Source organism: Triturus cristatus, chromosome 4_2 (assembly GCF_964204655.1).
Source record: "Triturus cristatus chromosome 4_2, aTriCri1.1, whole genome shotgun sequence".
Lineage (NCBI taxonomy): Eukaryota > Metazoa > Chordata > Amphibia > Caudata > Salamandridae > Triturus > Triturus cristatus.
Genome location: NC_140586.1, coordinates 361,982,141 through 361,998,610, shown reverse-complemented (window position 1 = coordinate 361,998,610; position 16,470 = coordinate 361,982,141). Strand labels below are relative to the sequence as shown.

General features: G+C 47.7%; 1 protein-coding gene across 9 annotated transcripts in view; it reads left to right on the top strand.

The window, feature by feature from the left end:
- Positions 1–15,926, top strand: part of TDRD5 (tudor domain containing 5) — a 1,318,580-nt gene extending 1,302,654 nt beyond the window's left edge. For 5 of the 9 annotated variants that reach the window (XM_085601797.1, XM_085601796.1, XM_085601793.1 and 2 more), the window contains 2 exons: positions 13,294–13,614; positions 15,050–15,923. In XM_085601797.1, the coding sequence (XP_085457923.1) occupies positions 13,294–13,614; positions 15,050–15,117 (389 nt within the window). In that variant the 3' untranslated portion in view covers positions 15,118–15,923. Of the gene's footprint in view, positions 1–13,293 lie in introns of all 9 variants that reach the window. The other 4 variants (XM_085601798.1, XM_085601795.1, XM_085601794.1 and 1 more) reach the window with 4 other exon arrangements.
- Positions 15,927–16,470: the final 544 nt, after the last annotated feature.

Below are 16,470 nucleotides of genomic sequence, written 5' to 3'. Positions count from 1 at the left end.
TCTATCATGCCCCTGGTCACTGGCAAGTGACCCAGACTCTGTCTCCTCTGCTTTCAGGTTCTTCTGATCTTCGATCCAGGCTTGGATCACACCGGACACTTCTCTCCTTCCCGGCAGCAGCACTTTGCAGCAGATCGCCATTGAAATCAATGACGATTCCTGACACCATTTGACACCTATACACCCGGCTTCCCTGGGTGAGGTAACTCGAGTACTACGGTGCTCCCGTGGGTGCTGGCCCTAGAACCCCCTAAGTCTAAAAGAGTTTGCTCAAAGTCCTCTCCTAAGTGTCCTTAACTTCTAAAATTCCAACCGTGAATTTCCCATAGAATAGTACGGGGCTCGCGGCTGTGTTCTCACACTGCACACGTCCCCCGTGGGTCTCCTGTGTCACTACCTTGGGTGGTTACTTGGGGTCCCAACGATTCCACGTGCTCTAGGCACTGTGTCTAGTCAAGTCGTGGTTCTTATACCACTTTCTTAATATATGGTTTAGTCCGCCCCTAGGGCCCTTTGGATATTGTGCTATTTACTGTCGTTTTAGAACTGTATTATTGTGTGCCTGGCTCTCTTAGTAGAGAGTGTTTAGAAATAAATACATATATTTTATATATATACCTTGTATGGTTCTCCTTAACCTGAAGGCTGCTCTCCACAGCTACCACTAGGATAGCTTTCAATAAAGGTTGTCTTTAAACCTATCATCAATAAGGGTTGTTTGGACTGGTGCAAGGTGCCCACTATAACTAGTGGACAGCATATGCCAGGCAAACTTCTCACACTAAGGACTTGTGCTGCCTTCCTTACAAAAGTGATGTTACCATTTCATGTTGGCCTTTTTAGTTTTACCATGCCCTTCAAAAGAGGAGACGCATCATCAGCTTGACCCTAAAAGAGCAGTGTTCTTCTATATTTATTGCATTAGAGGCCACCATGTAGATCCAAAGATATTTATGGCTTTTGCTTGGACCAGAAAAGGTAAAGTGGTGCTCAAGAGGACTTGCTTGAGATGGATTGTCTACTAGATAAAGTTATGCTATGCATTGGCCAGGAAGGGACCCCCTGATGACCTACAGGGTCATTACGCCAGGGCCCAGGCTGCTTTAACAAAATTGGCAAAGGGGTGTGCCTGTCCTGGACATCTGTCAAGCTGTGACGTGGGAGCGAGTGCATACTTGCACCAAGCACTACTGCCTTTACAAGCAGATCTGCAGAGTTGGCTGCATGGTCATGCAGAACTTGTAAGGTTAATTCTGTAGTAGGGGATCTCTGTGTATAGTCATAATCTAGTGAATAGTCCCGCCCATGTGCGTGGACCCCGGAGCAATAAAAAATAATCTCTAAAGGTGACAAATCATGCAGACCTGCATACACCTTTAAGAGAGAATTTAATTTAAAGACAGATAATGCAGCCTATACCCACAGGCTACACTGTCCAGTACTTCAACTAGAATTCCACCAACATCCACAAACAGCACTGCCTGTCCAGCTTTTCTCCACATAGGAAAAAACCCTTCCTCTACCAGCAAAAGCCTCTGGAATGATAGAGAGGAAGGAGTGGACAGACAAGCCCCATAGGCTGCCATTATGTGGCTTAGAACAGGATACTGTGCCTTTAAGAAAACTTTCCAGATTTCCAGAACTTTCCCCAGTATCCCAGAATGCCCAGCAGGTCCCTTCTACTTTCAGTTCTTTTTTCCGGCTCCTGCTAGCAGGACCCTGGAGCATTGAGCTCTCCCCTTTTCAAGGGTTTATTGTAGTTTTTGTCAATTTTTGTCACTTTTTCAAGTGCTTAGTAGCTGGTACTGTCAACATGCCTGGCTTGTTCGACAAGTGCCCGGAATGTGGTAGAAAAAAGGCTAAAACAGATCCACACGAGGTGTGTATAGGTTGCCTTCCCCAGTCCCACGTGCCTGAAGACTGTGATATCTGCCACTCGTTCTCAGCCAGGACCCTGAGGGACAGAATGAAGATCAGGCTTCAAGTCCTGGAGGAGAGAAGGCTGAAGGCACCAGGTGGGTCTGGAGGGGCTGATTTGGCCCATACTGAGGCCTCTGGGGGGCTCCCCAGGGGCAGGAAGACCAGTAAGCGTCCCCACTCCCCGTCGACGTCGAGGGCGTCGACGGCGGCGTCGAGGAGGATGACTACCATCTGTTCGCCGTCTCCCCAGGGCTCTGGGGAGAAGCGGCGTCGACGGTCGACGTCGAGGGACCTGAACAGGCCGCCGTCGACTACATCGGCATCTTCGGCGACGACGCCGTCGACGTCGCCGTCCAGCAGTCGGCGTTGAGATCGGACACGGCGTCGGCGCTCGCCGTCGAGGGGAGATCGCCGTTCGCCGTCGGTGAAGAGGAGACGGTCGACGTCGCCGTCGAAGAGACGATCGACTCCAAGAAGATCGCCGTCGAGGCGCAGATCGCCGTCGAGGTGCAGATCGCCGTCGAGACGAAGATCGCCGTCGAGGCGAAGGTCGCCGTCGAGGCGAAGGTCGCCGTCGAGGCGCAGATCGCCGTCGAGGCGAAGGTCGCCGTCGCGGCGAAGGGCGACGTCGAGGCGAAGATCGACGTCGAGGCGAAGATCGACGTCGAGGAAGAGAGAGTCATCGGGATCGGTGTACTCTGTGGTGTATACGCCTCCTCGGATGCCTACGTCACCGCCTCCTCCTCCTCCGACTCCACCTCCGCCACCGCCACCACCGCCTCCACATCCGCTGCCAGCACCACTGCCTCCGCCGCCCCCACCTCGGTCGTTACCACGCACTGCGTTGGGGCTGCCGGCGGTTCCCCCGCGGTCGGTGTCCCTTCCGAGGTACCCGACTCCGCCGCAGGGGACTCCGAAGCCGCGACGTCCGCGGTCGCCGGGACCGGCTAGACCGGCGGGCAGACCGAAGCCGAAGAGGTCGCGCTCCCGCTCTCTCAGGAGGAGAAGATCACGGAGCCATGGACGGTCATCGTCGGACTCAGGACGACGCCGTAGGAGGCACAGGTCCAGGTCGCACACGCGGTCCTCGACCAGAGACTTTTCCCCGACGCTGTCGGACTCGCCGGGGACTAGGGTGTCTCCGGTGGATGATTTGGTCTTGTTCCAAGAGGTGCTGTTGAGAGGGGCAGCAAAGTTGGGTATCACGGTGACGGTTCCAACACCCACGACGTCCGTGATATTCGAGACACTTCATAAGAAACATCTGTCTCGCCCTCTACTGCCTCTTGTACCAGGACTGGTGGAGCCCGCGTTGGAGCTGTTCCTCACTCCCGCGGTGACGAAAGCCGCCCCCTCCAGGCTCATGAAAAAGTATAGGGCCCCGGAGTTGGACCCTACCTTTTTGAGGGTGGACCCGAAGCCGGATTCGGTCATCGTGACGGCGGCGAGGAAACAACATGTGACCGCTCCTTCATCGACGGTCCCGCCTGACAAAGAAACCCGCTGGCTGGATTCTGCGGGCAGGAAGGTGTGTGGGACCGCCGCCACCACCATAAAGGCGGCGAGTGCAGGGGCTTTGTTGGGGCGTTACGACCGGGCCCTGTGGGAGTCCCTGCAGCAGTATGCGGACCTGCTGCCCCGGGACAGGAAGGAGGACTTCTTGGAAACAGTGCGCGAAGGCATGCTGGTTTCTAATCAGGTGATCGGCGCGGCGGCGGATGTCTCCTTGTTGGCCGCCCACGCCTACTGTCATGGAGTCCACCAGAGGCGGCATTCGTGGCTGCGCCTGACGTCCCTCAAACCAGAGGCGCAGTACAGAGTGGCCAACCTGCCCTTCACGGGGGAAACCCTGTTCGGAAAACATGCGGATGATGAGATGGCCCGCATGAAGGCGGAGGCGGAAACCCTGACGGCCGTCGGGTTGGAGAAGGCCGAGAAGAAGAAGCGCCCGTTCCAGAGGCGGTTCGGTTCTACGGGCAGAGGGCGTGGGCAGGGTTCGGGACAGCAGCAGCACCAACAGCAGCAGTTCCGGAAGCCCTTCCAGAAACGTAAGAGGGGTAGAGGAGGCCAGCAGGCGACTACCACTACCAAGGGCCCGGCTGGGTCTCGGCCCTGAGCGGCTACTTCCCCCTCAACCGTTACCCACTCCAGTGGGGGGAAGCATTCAACTTTTTCCGGCAGAGTGGAGAAAAATTACTCAGGACAAGTGGGTGCTGAATATTGTTTGCAATGGATACAGTCTTCGGTTTATCAGCCCGCCTCCAACGATTCCGCCGGTCAGCTCTCAGTACCAGCTGAGAGAGCTCCAGGCGGAGGCAGACATCTTGTTGAGAAAAAAGGCGGTAGAAGAGGTACCTCTGTCTCAAAGGGGAAGAGGTCTGTACTCTCGGTTCTTCCTCGTTCGCAAGAAGGACAAGAACGAGTTCAGGCCCATTCTGGATTTGCGACAGGCAAACAAATGGATTCGCAGAGAGAAGTTTCGCATGCTATCGTTGCATCAGATTTACCCTCAGCTGCAACGGGGAGACTGGCTCTGTGCCATAGATCTACAGGATGCGTACTTCCTTGTGCCCATAGCACGGAAGCACAGGAAGTTCCTGCGATTCCAAGTCGGCGCCAATCACTATCAATACACAGTACTGCCATTCGGGCTGAAGTCTGCGCCCAGGACCTTCTCGAAGTGCATGGCGGTGGTGGCGGCACATCTGCGAAGGAACAAGGTGTTTGTCTACCCGTATCTGGACGATTGGCTGATCAAGGCTTCATCCTTCTCGGAAGCGCAAGATCACTTCCGATGGACGTGCGCTCTCTTGCACAAGCTGGGGTTACACGTCAACATGTCCAAATCGGTCCAGACTCCGGTCCCGTGCATACAGTACCTGGGAGCCTCCATCGATACGCGGTCAGCAAGCGTGTCTCCTTCGGAGGAGAGACGGTTATCACTCCTTCGGAAGGCTCAGGACCTCAGGGCTGGTCCATCGACGACAGTGAGGAAGGTGTCTTCTCTACTGGGATCGATGGCCTCCTGTATCTTCTTCACGCCGCACGCACGGCTACACATGAGACCACTGCAGGAGTGCTTGGAGGATCAGTGGGATCAGAGGACAGGCTCTTGGGACGACAAGATACGACTGTCTCTGCATGCTCTTCAGTCTCTGAAGTGATGGTGTTCGGCGGAAAACCTCCTCAAGGGGGTTCCCTTCCACAAGGACATTCCCACGACGAGTGTCGTGACGGATGCGTCTCTCCAGGGCTGGAGAGCGCATTCCGGGGACTTGCAGATTCAAGGAAAGTGGTCTCCTTTGGAATCGACGTACCACATCAATTTCCTGGAACTCAGATCTGTCTTCCTGGCACTGAAGGCCTTCCTTCCGTCCTTCCAGACCAACTCGCTGCTGATACAGACGGACAATACAACCACGATGTATTACCTCAACAAGCAGGGGGGGTCGAGATCGCGCACTCTGTCACAGGAGGCGCAGGCGATCTGGCACTGGCTGCTGGCCCGAGGACTGACGATTACGGCCACGCATCTGCCAGGGGTGCAGAATGCTCAGGCGGACGCCTTGAGCAGGCTGATTCAGGAAAACCACGAATGGGTCATAAACGACGAAGTACTAGGAGAAGTCTTCGCAAGGTGGGGGACTCCAGACGTAGATCTGTTCGCCACCGCCGAAAACAGCAAATGCCGAGACTTCGCATCCAGGTACTACCAGCGGGGGACGCTGGGGAATGCGCTATGGATCTATTGGTCGAACAGCTTTCTGTACGCTTTTCCACCCATTCCCCTGATTCCGGCAGTGCTCATCAAGCTGTCCCAGTCCAGGGCGCGGATGATCCTGATCGCCCCGGAATGGCCCAGGCAGTGGTGGTTCACGGACCTACTTCACCGGTCTCTCCTTCCTCACATACGGCTGCCGTGCAGGCCGGACCTTCTCACGAAGTTCGGGGGGCGGATGGTGCACCCCAACCTCTCGTCTTTGAGTTTGGCGGCATGGCTCCTGAAATAGTGCAATATGGCCATCTGAATCTACCAGAAGATTGTATGGACATACTGAAGGAGTCTAAACGACCTTCCACTAGGACATCCTATGCCTACAAGTGGAAGAGGTTCTGTATCTGGTGTAAGTCCAAGAACTTTGATCCGACGGCATGTAAGGAAGATGTCATCCTTCCGTACCTTTTACATCTGGCGCAGTCTGGCCTTAATTTCCATTCCATTAAGGTTCATCTGGCTGCTTTGACTGCTTACAGGAAATGCCCTTCACAGACTTCCTTCTTTCAGATCCCTGTGGTCAAGGATTTTTTGGAAGGCTTGAAGAAAGTGTTTCCTCCCGTCAGACTTCCCTCGCCTTCCTGGGACTTGAATGTGGTGCTGTCCAGACTGATGAAGGAGCCCTTTGAACCCATTCACAAGGCTTCATTGCAGCACCTATCCTGGAAGGCGGCGTTCCTAGTGGCCATTACATTGGCCCGCAGGGTGAGTGAACTTCAGGCATTATGTTGTCAAGAACCTTATACTGTATTTCATGCTGCTAAGGTTGTGATGCGTACTCACCCTAAATTTCTTCCTAAGGTTATCTCGGACTTTCATGTCAACCAGTCCATAACTTTACCTACGTTCTTTCAGAATCCCTCTTCGCCAGCGGAAAGGTCTCTTCATTCCCTGGATGTTCGGAGGGTGTTGAAATGTTATCTGGATAAGACCAAGGAGATTCGTAGGTCTGACCAATTGTTTGTTAATTATGGATCAGTCAGGACTGGTCTTGCGACCTCTAAGCAGTCCATTTCTCGGTGGATTGTGTCCTGCATACAGTTGTGTTATCAAAAGGCTAATAAGACCTTAGGGGGCAAACCTAAGGCTCATTCCACCAGGGGCAAAGCTGCCACGACGGCTTTGCTGCGTAATGTTCCTATTGCGGAAATCTGCAAGGCGGCCACTTGGAAGTCGGCCCATACCTTTGCTGCGCATTACTGTCTGGACTCGGATGCCAGGGCAGATGCTCAGGTTGGGCAGGCTTCGCTGCGAAATTTGTTCGCACAGTAGTGGTTTTGTCTTGTTTCTTCTCCACCGCTGTTGTTGTGTGGGGATGGGCTTGCCATTCTATTCACTAGATTATGACTATACACAGAGATCCCCTACTACAGAAGGAGTAGTTTCTTTTCTGTAACTCCAGTTCTGTAGTAGGGGTATCTCTGTTATAGTCATAAGCGCCCGCCCTCCTCCCCGGTGGAGAGATAATTATTCATATGTAGAATGCTACAGGTCTGGCGTGCTACGCCTTCAAAAAGAACTGAAAGTAGAAGGGACCTGCTGGGCATTCTGGGATACTGGGGAAAGTTCTGGAAATCTGGAAAGTTTTCTTAAAGGCACAGTATCCTGTTCTAAGCCACATAATGGCAGCCTATGGGGCTTGTCTGTCCACTCCTTCCTCTCTATCATTCCAGAGGCTTTTGCTGGTAGAGGCAGGGTTTTTTCCTATGTGGAGAAAAGCTGGACAGGCAGTGCTGTTTGTGGATGTTGGTGGAATTCTAGTTGAAGTACTGGACAGTGTAGCCTGTATAGGCTGCATTATCTGTCTTTAAATTAAATTCTCTCTTAAAGGTGTATGCAGGTCTGCATGATTTGTCACCTTTAGAGATTATTTTTTATTGCTCCGGGGTCCACGCACATGGGCGGGACTATTCACTAGATTATGACTATAACAGAGATACCCCTACTACAGAACTGGAGTTACAGAAAAGAAACTACTCCTTCCACTCCTCAGACCCTACACCTCTTGGGAGGTACTGCTTTGGTACCTACACTGAAGGTGAGGGAACTGCAGTTAGATGTATCAATCAGAAGAACAAGTTACATATCTTTGATAATGCTCTTTCTGGTAATTATTCTTCAAACCGCAGATTCCTCAATGCCCTCCCACCCATACTTTCTGCAGAATGGACAGCTGCAAATCGTAAAAAGGTCCCAAGTTTGATATCAGCGCACTCTCATTGACAATTTGTTCAGATTGTTCCACATCTATGGGCACAGAAGAGGAAGTAAACAAAGAAAGTGACATCTGTTGCAGGGGAGGCCCTTATATGCAGCTCCACTCCTGGCCTTCCTAACACAGCCCTTATACAAGCTTTACACAGAAGCATGAGGTGGCCCTCCCCAAGGAATTCTAAGAGGCACATATTACAGTTATCCTAAATCTGACAGACCTCCAGACAAATCTGCCTCCTATAGGCCCACTTCTCTTTTCAACCTTGATGTGGAAATTCTAGATACTCGCTAACCAACTTTTCCAAGTATTCGTGGACCTGGCCTCCACAGATCAAAGTGGCTTTATGCAGAACCCCTCAACCAGGTATTATGTCAGATGGGTATTCATTGCCAAGGCGTTGTCCGAGAGGTTACTGGACCCCTTGACTCTGTTGTTAATGGACTTTGGAGAGACATATGATAGCCTATCATGGGATTACCTATTCCCTTTCATGACATTCATGGTTTTTGGCCCCCACTTAATCTCTTACACTCATCTATTGTATCAGGGATTGACAGTGCAAGTAAGGGTTGGTGGTCTTTGTCAGATGCTGTCCTCATTTGGCAGGGGACCAGATAGAGGCATCTATTGTCTCCCCTGTTACATGCCCTAGCTATTAAGACCCCATCACAAAGACTGAGACAAGACATACAAAGCACCTTATTCCAATGGATGGATGCAATGGTTGATAAAGTATCCCAATATGCGGCTGACCTCCTATTATACCTCAGTAGCCATGGATTGGCTTGACATAGGCCATGCAAGTATTGAACAAATTTGTGTAATACTCTTACTAAAAGTCAACTGAAAGAAGACCAGGCTTTTCTGTCTGTGTCCAACTACTACTTATCTGTTCTAGGCTACCCACCCAGGCATACAAATCAATACACACTTGATTAAATACCTAGGTATTCTGATTTATATTAAGGAGGTAGAGGTTGCGCCTTCTCTTACGGTATTATTCAATCAAATCCTGCAGGAAGGCGTTTTTCCGCCCGCCTCTTGGAATAATGCATCCATCACTCTCATTCTCAAGCCAGACAAAGTTCCAACTGACTGCGGCTCATATCGCCCAATCTCAATACTCAATGCAGATTATAAAATCTTTGCATCGCTGCTGGCTAAGAGACTGGGTCGGGTCGTCCCCTCTGTATTGCACCCTAACCAGAAAGGTTTTGTTAAGGGTCGCCAGCTCTGTGAGCTGACGTATGACCTTATAGGAGCTATAGACATGGCCACAAGTTCATCCTTACCTCTAGCTATCTCGACACTGGATGCCGCCACTTGACACTGGATGCCGCCAAGGCCTTCGACAGGGTCAACTGGTTGTACCTGTCGGGGGCCCTGGAGAAGTTTCGCGTTGGTGGCATTTTTCGCAGAGCTGTCGAGCTCCTATACCATAATCCCCTTGCATCCGTTTTGGTTAATGGAGGTCTGTCCGACCCTTTTACCATTACAAGAGGAACCCGACAGGGATGCCCACTCTCTCCGCTCCTATTCGATATCTTTATTGAGCCTTTTGCCCAAAAAATTAGAGAGGATAACAATATCAAATCCTTTAAATATAGGGATTGGGAAAAAAGGGTGTCGTTATATGCTGACGATATCTTGATTATGACATCGGAGATTAGTACGGCATTCCCTGCAATTATTAAATTAGCTCTTGAATTTGGAAACATTTCAGGATATGAGGTCAACTCTGCCAAAACTGAAATCATGGCATGGAACAGCGACCTCTCTGGATTCAATGAGCAAATGAGCAACAACTTGAGGTATCTAGGTCTTAGAATTATTAAAGATATAAATAAGATCGCTACTATGAATTTTTCTATTGTTGCTAAAGAATGCCGGAAGTTAATGGGATCTTGGGTTCATCTCCCCCTAACAGTTTTGGGCCGTGCTAACTTAGTAAAGATGTCCATATTGCCTAAATTGACCTACATCTTTAACACCATTACACTATATTTTGAGGCATCGCTCATTAGTAAGATGCAGAGCGATATTTCTTCATTCATCTGGAAAAATAAAAATGTGAGGTTAGCATGGAAAAAACTCAGACGGCGAAGGGAGAAAGGTGGACTAGCTGGTCCGGACCTCCAGATCTATGCTTGGGCCTTCCAGATGACACACGCTCGAATGTTGCTAAAAATTCCATCTGTACATGGAATAGGGAATATATTCTCAGCCCTATTACAGTGTGAAGGAGTTGGGCAGTCAGGTTTTCTATTTAAGTTTGGGGACCCCAAGTTTTAAAAATAAATCAAGCTGAAGGTGCTCCATGGCTTATCCAAAACTTGGTTTAACCTTAGGGCTGTTATCAAACTAGGGTACTTTTCAAATATATCTCCAATATGGAACCTTCCATCCCCCCTGGCTGGGCTAATGACGCCTTGGTAATTCCACTGAAGGATGCCGGTATTCAATCATGGGGTGATCTGTTTTTGGAAGGCTCAGTGTTTCCTTGGGAGTATCTGGTAAACAAGGTCGGCCCAAAACTTTCTAGATTAAAGTACATACAAATCTCAAGTTGGGCCCAGTCATATCCATCCAGTGCCCCTCGGAGTTTCAACATGCCCCTAGGAGGAAATAGCCTACTTGTGTCAACGTTGTTGGACAGAGCACCTCAATCCAAAGAAGTTTCCCTTTGGTATAATTTAATTTTGGACGAGATAGATGGGGAATTTCTTCTTCCTGATCATCTGTGGGGCACCCTATTGCCTAATGAAAATTTGAATGAACTCTGGCGTATGTCTTGTAACACCTTGTGGGACCTGGTTAAGCCTGCCTGGCTCCGCAGAAATCATCTTTTCACCATCCACAGGGCATATTATTCTCCTCAGAGGCTCTCTAAATTTACTCCGGGAATTCCGGTGGCATGCTCCCGTTGTGGTTTAGCTGAGGCTTCTGATGCCCACATGTTTTTTGAGTGCACCCATTTGTCACCTTTTTGGGATTCCATCAGCACTAAACTCTCTTTTGCCGTGGGTTTCACTGTTATTGTGGACTTGCGATTAGTAATATTTGGGACTGTGGATCAGAAGCGAAGTCCAGCAAAAGATCTCGTGTTTTATTCCATTCTGTTGGCTCGTAGGGAAATATGTAAGCGCTGGAAAGAGACAATCCCACCTTCTCTATACGATTGGCAGTCGGCAATGCTACAAATCTCGAAAATAGACCTGCTTAGGTCCGGCAATTTGAGTAAAAGAGCTTTCTGGCACCTACTTGATTGGTCTCAGTGACAGCCTGGGGTTTTTTTTTTTTTTTTCCCCCAGGTCCGATGATAACGAAGCCATGGTCTATTTTCCCTGCTAATGCCGCATGGCATCGATGCCAACTCTCACGCGGATTTTAGCTTTGGTGGAAGCGTTTTCTGGTTGACGTGTGTTGAGTCCATTACAAATTGTTAAGGCTGTCTGGACACAAGACATAGCTGTGGGGTCATGGTTAGCATCTATTTACCTTAAGACCTCTTCCAACCATCTGTTGAGTAAGCTTGTCAATGTCTTATATGCCATTCTTTTTGTTTTGGCCTACGCAAGTTTCAGCCTTGGTGAAGATGAGGACAATAAAAAAAAAGGAGGCAGTTGTTTGTGTAGAGAATATACAGCCAATACTGGACCGTATTTAAGGGGACTTGCATCTCTGGATAACACTGCCCTTATCTATAATTAGGAGAATCGCTCTGGTTTAAATGATACTCCCCCCCCCCCCCCCCCCTAAATCTTTTATATACTCCAAACTTATTTGTATTGGCCCCCTAGTTCCTTTTCCAAAACCCTCACTTCCCATTTAAGTTCCTTCATATGCCTGGACGGTTGCGTTAGAGTTGCCATGACTAAATACTATGAATCCACATAAGACAGCGGTCTAGCCATGGCTGCCCCCTTGTCATACAATAGAACCGCTTCTTGACAAATAATCAATTATTTGTTTTATGGATCATGTGAAGGCCCGGCATGCAGACTATACAGATGTAGAACCTTGGAAGCACTGCTATGATTGATTACTTGTACATAGGGAAACCCTTCAGAGACTGGAGGATCCTTAAATGCCCAGCAGGCCTCCCTATCTCAAATATATTGTGCAGACAAAATTACAGGCGAAACTCCACTTTGGCTTGGAGTCGTGTTCCCCCAGATGCAGCGTTGAACAGATTTAGGAACTGGGACAGACTCCAAATATTGTCCCTGCAAAACTGTACCATGTCTACTACCATAAAATCCTTTGAGGAACTGTATGAGGAAGTTTGTCTCAGACATTCAAAGTTTTATCACTATCTGCCATTAAGGGACACCGTAACACAATTTCTGATAATAATAACATTCCTAAAATGTACACACTTTCTCATAAATATAAATGAAATTCATAAAATCAGCGCAATAGACACCAAAGCTAGTATGTCTCAGTTGCTATCTAGGGGATGGGCCTCCCATATCATATTCACCCCTGACACCATGGACAAGCTAAGGCGCGCTTGACACGTATCGCAGATGCAACGTAGGCCAGACCCATCTCTGATGTCATACTTAAGAGGGTGACTTTCTTCACATGATATGGACATGGTAAATTATCTACCTCATTTGGGCAGCAATGGCCAAAACTCTACAGTCAGTCCTAGGACACACTATTGATTTGAATTCCAAAATCCCTTTGCTAAATATAGTAGTCTTATGCTGAGTAAACATTCATCAGACTCGGACTGCTGCTGGGTAAGTGCAACATTGCAGAAAACTGGAGCACTAATGCCTCCAACATTTCGAAGTGGAAATCTAGTCTGCATGCCCAAAAACACGCCAGAAAATATGGGCAACATGGTCACAATATTGGGATAACTGATGCTGGAGACCTTGCCACTGAGCCATGATCAGAATTTTATACATGCTTGAAACAAATATGAGTAAACAGGATTTAATAAATGTGAAGATGTATCTTTAAATTGTTGGTTGGAATATCATACATACTGTCCTGTTCATAGACATTTGAATATGTAAGAACTTTGCCATATCATGTGGTGTTAGAAATAATCAAAACTGCCAGCAAAAAGAATTACATTAAAAAATACATACCATTAAGTTGAAATTTGCCAGATGAGTCAGGATACAATAAGGGCTTAGAGGCTATTTTGCTGACCCAAAGAGAGCATCAAGTTTTATTATTAGTTGCTGCAGCTGTATTAGCACAGGTAGGTAAATTAAGAGTATGGATGAGACTGTCATTTTTAATTACCTAAAATTGTCTATTTGATATAACTTTAAATAAAAGTGCATTGAAATTGAGGATGAAAAAGAAGACATTTTAATACTTGGTGGTTACGTTTTTACTATCATCCCCTTTACATTTGCAGAAGGGCCAACACACAGGATCGAGACTCCAGCGCCTGAAAATGTGGAGCCTGCTCAAACAGAAGCACCTGCATCCCTAACAGAGGTGCCATCCATCGTTCAGACGTTGGCTATCTTCAGCAGCCATGAAAAATACCACTATCGAGATGGTGAAGCCAAGCATTCTTCACCAGTACTGGCATCTGATTTGCCAGTGTCCCACAGGATTCATATCCCCCGTATTTCTACAACAGCCCTTGGAGCAGCAGCCAGAATGGCTACAGCTGGGTCCATGATCCACTGGTTTCCTGGTGTAGGTGGAATTGTGAAAGACTTATATCAAGGTAGACAGAGCGAAGAATGAAAGCAGTGTAATTTTCTCCACAGGGTGACTAGTGAGGATCTAAAGGGGGTGGTGTTCGGAAGGTTCAAAGCTTTTTTGTTACAATTTTGATTGATTTCAGCATATACCTTTTTATGTATATATATATATGCAGGCTTTAATAGTTTATCAGGATGATGTTGCTTGTGTCACATGTAAGGTGGAAATGATTAGAAAATAAACACTTAATTTGTTGAAAAGATTGTGCTACACGTGTGTGGCGTTGACGGTTGATTGGACTGCTGCATCTAATAAAAAGTTGCTGCTATGAATGGAATGCCAATGGGGAGAACCAATTTATGGGTTAGTAAATGTATATACAGTCAGGAAACATCACAAAAGGGTAAAGCTCTGCTAAAGGTCTTTCAAAAAATGTTTGTCTGGTGGAAAGTGTACCACTGGATGCCAGGTCAACCTTTCCCTATGTCAACCTGAGGTGGTTGTGTTGGGGTTTCCTCTGTAGTGCACAACTGGTGAAGGCAATAAGATAAAATATCCACACTCGCCTCAAGTACTGTTCTTGGTGTCTCTTACACTAGGTCCTAAGGTAGGTCTTTGGAACATTGTTTACTTCAATCCACCATTTGACCATTACTTCAATCCATCATTTGCCCATTGTATTTGTGTCTGTGTTTTTTAATAAGACACAGCCCAACATTTCACTTTTGTGAAACCCATCAAAACTCACTGTATGAAAGAATCTCCTGATGACTTTCGCAGCTGAAATGAATATTTTTCCTCCTCAGGAGTGATATACCGCCTCTTTATTCAAGACTGTCTTCAAATGTGCTGGTTCTCTATCTGGAATTACCCTTATGGAAGTTGCCTCAAAGTACCAAACAATTAGTTGTCTTATCAGAACTTGCTCCTTTGTGTGGCAAGAGTGAGCCTTGATAACAGAGGCTACATCTAGGTACTGTGCAAGAGGTGTTAATGCTAGAGCTTGCTCCAAGGTTCTTGTCAAATGCTCTTATAAACGGGTGAACTGAAATACAATGTTCACGGTCCTGCTCACAGTCGATGTAGACTGTCTGAGGAGCAATCGCAGAGGAGAGGTTTATAATTCACAATCTCCCCCAACCATTTGGAGTTTTCCCCATAGTTCAGAATTAGGTGTCAGACATATTATTGTCATGCCTAAGGACTTGTGATCATGTGAAACCTCCTACTTAGTTTTAGTTTAACAGAGTGTAATATTTTATTTAATATTTGTTGCAGTGCAAACCCCCATTGCTCTGCATTCCAAAGTAGTTCAAATAAGACATGAGAAAGCATATATATGTCAATGCAGTATTTATTGTATATTTGTTTTTATTATAAATGGATCAAAGTAGGTAACACATGTTTCTCATGGACACTTCTTCCTGTAGATTTGTCACCTCTTTAATCTCTTCCAGGCACCAGACTGGAAATCAAAGTTGAAATAGCTCTTCTGCTCCTCAGTTCCCCCACTCCGATGCACTGACGTGAGTTCCTCCTATTATTTCCTGTCGCTGCAGATCTGGAATTCTCCTGAAAACATTTAAAACCAATTATCTTTTGCAATGTTTTTTGTAGGATATTTCCCCTGAAATTTCAGAGTTTAAACCATGTTGCTCCTGCCTCAACAGATAACACTCTTGCATGGGCGCAACATCTGTATTTTGTGCCTGGGGCCCAAGCATGTATCCAGGTCGTGTGTCCTCGTGCTCGCTAGTGCCATCAAGGAGCAGGGGGTGAGCGTTCATGCTGAGGGCCCAAGACAAACTCCAGGCACTTTGTCGAAACAGAACCTGGCCCCAATCCGGCTCGCCTTCAACCAGCAAATCGGACTGCTGATCAGCACAAGTCATCCAGGATGAAATACCAAAAGAGAGATTCTGACTTTGCTGCATCACAGCACTCAAGAGATTGGTTTTCCAGTTGCTAGATTTGCTTTCAGTCTCTTCCTCCAGTGACATCTTCAGAGCCATCCTTGAGGGCTATGCACCTGGTGCGAGAGCCCCAGCAGCCAGAATGGCTACAGCTGGAGCTATGCTCCACTGGTTTCCTGGTGTACGTGGAATTGTGAGAGACCTATATCACGGCAGACAGAGCAAAGAATGAAAGCAGTATAATTTTCACCACTGGGTGACTAGTGAGGATCTCAAGGGGTAGTGGTCGGAAAGTTCAATGCATTTTTGTTACAGTTTTGATTGATTTCATCAGAGTCCTTTTTATGTATATATACAGGATTAATAGTTTATCAGGATGGGGTTGCTTGTGTCACATGTAAGGTGGAAATTATTAGAAAATAAACTTACTTTGTTGAAAAGATAGTCCTATACATGTGTGGATTTGACATTAGATTGGACTGCTGTACCAAATAAAAAGTGGTTGTTATGAATGGAATGTCAGAGGGGAAATCACTCTATGGGATAGTAAATGTTCATGCAGTCAGGAAACACCACAAAGTGTAAAGCTGCGATATAGCTCATTCAAAAAAGGTTTGTCTGGTGGAAAGTGCACCACAATCCATCTAGACACCAGGCCAGCCTTCCCTGCTCATATTTTCCCTGTGTCAACCTGGGGTGGTTGTGTTGGGGGTTTCCTCTGCAATGCAAAGCTGGTGAAGACAATTCAATATAATAGCCACACTCGCCTCAAAGTACTGTTCTCTGTGTTTCCTACATTAGGTCCTAGTGTAGGAATCTAGCTCTTGCGCTAACCCTGCACAAATTGTGGTTGTTACCCACATGATGCTGGCCTTGTTCGCTTCCTCTGGTGCACCTGCACCCCAGAAGCTGTCAGGACCTCCAACCAGGCTCTTACCAGTAGCTCTTTCTTTGGCCACCAGTTG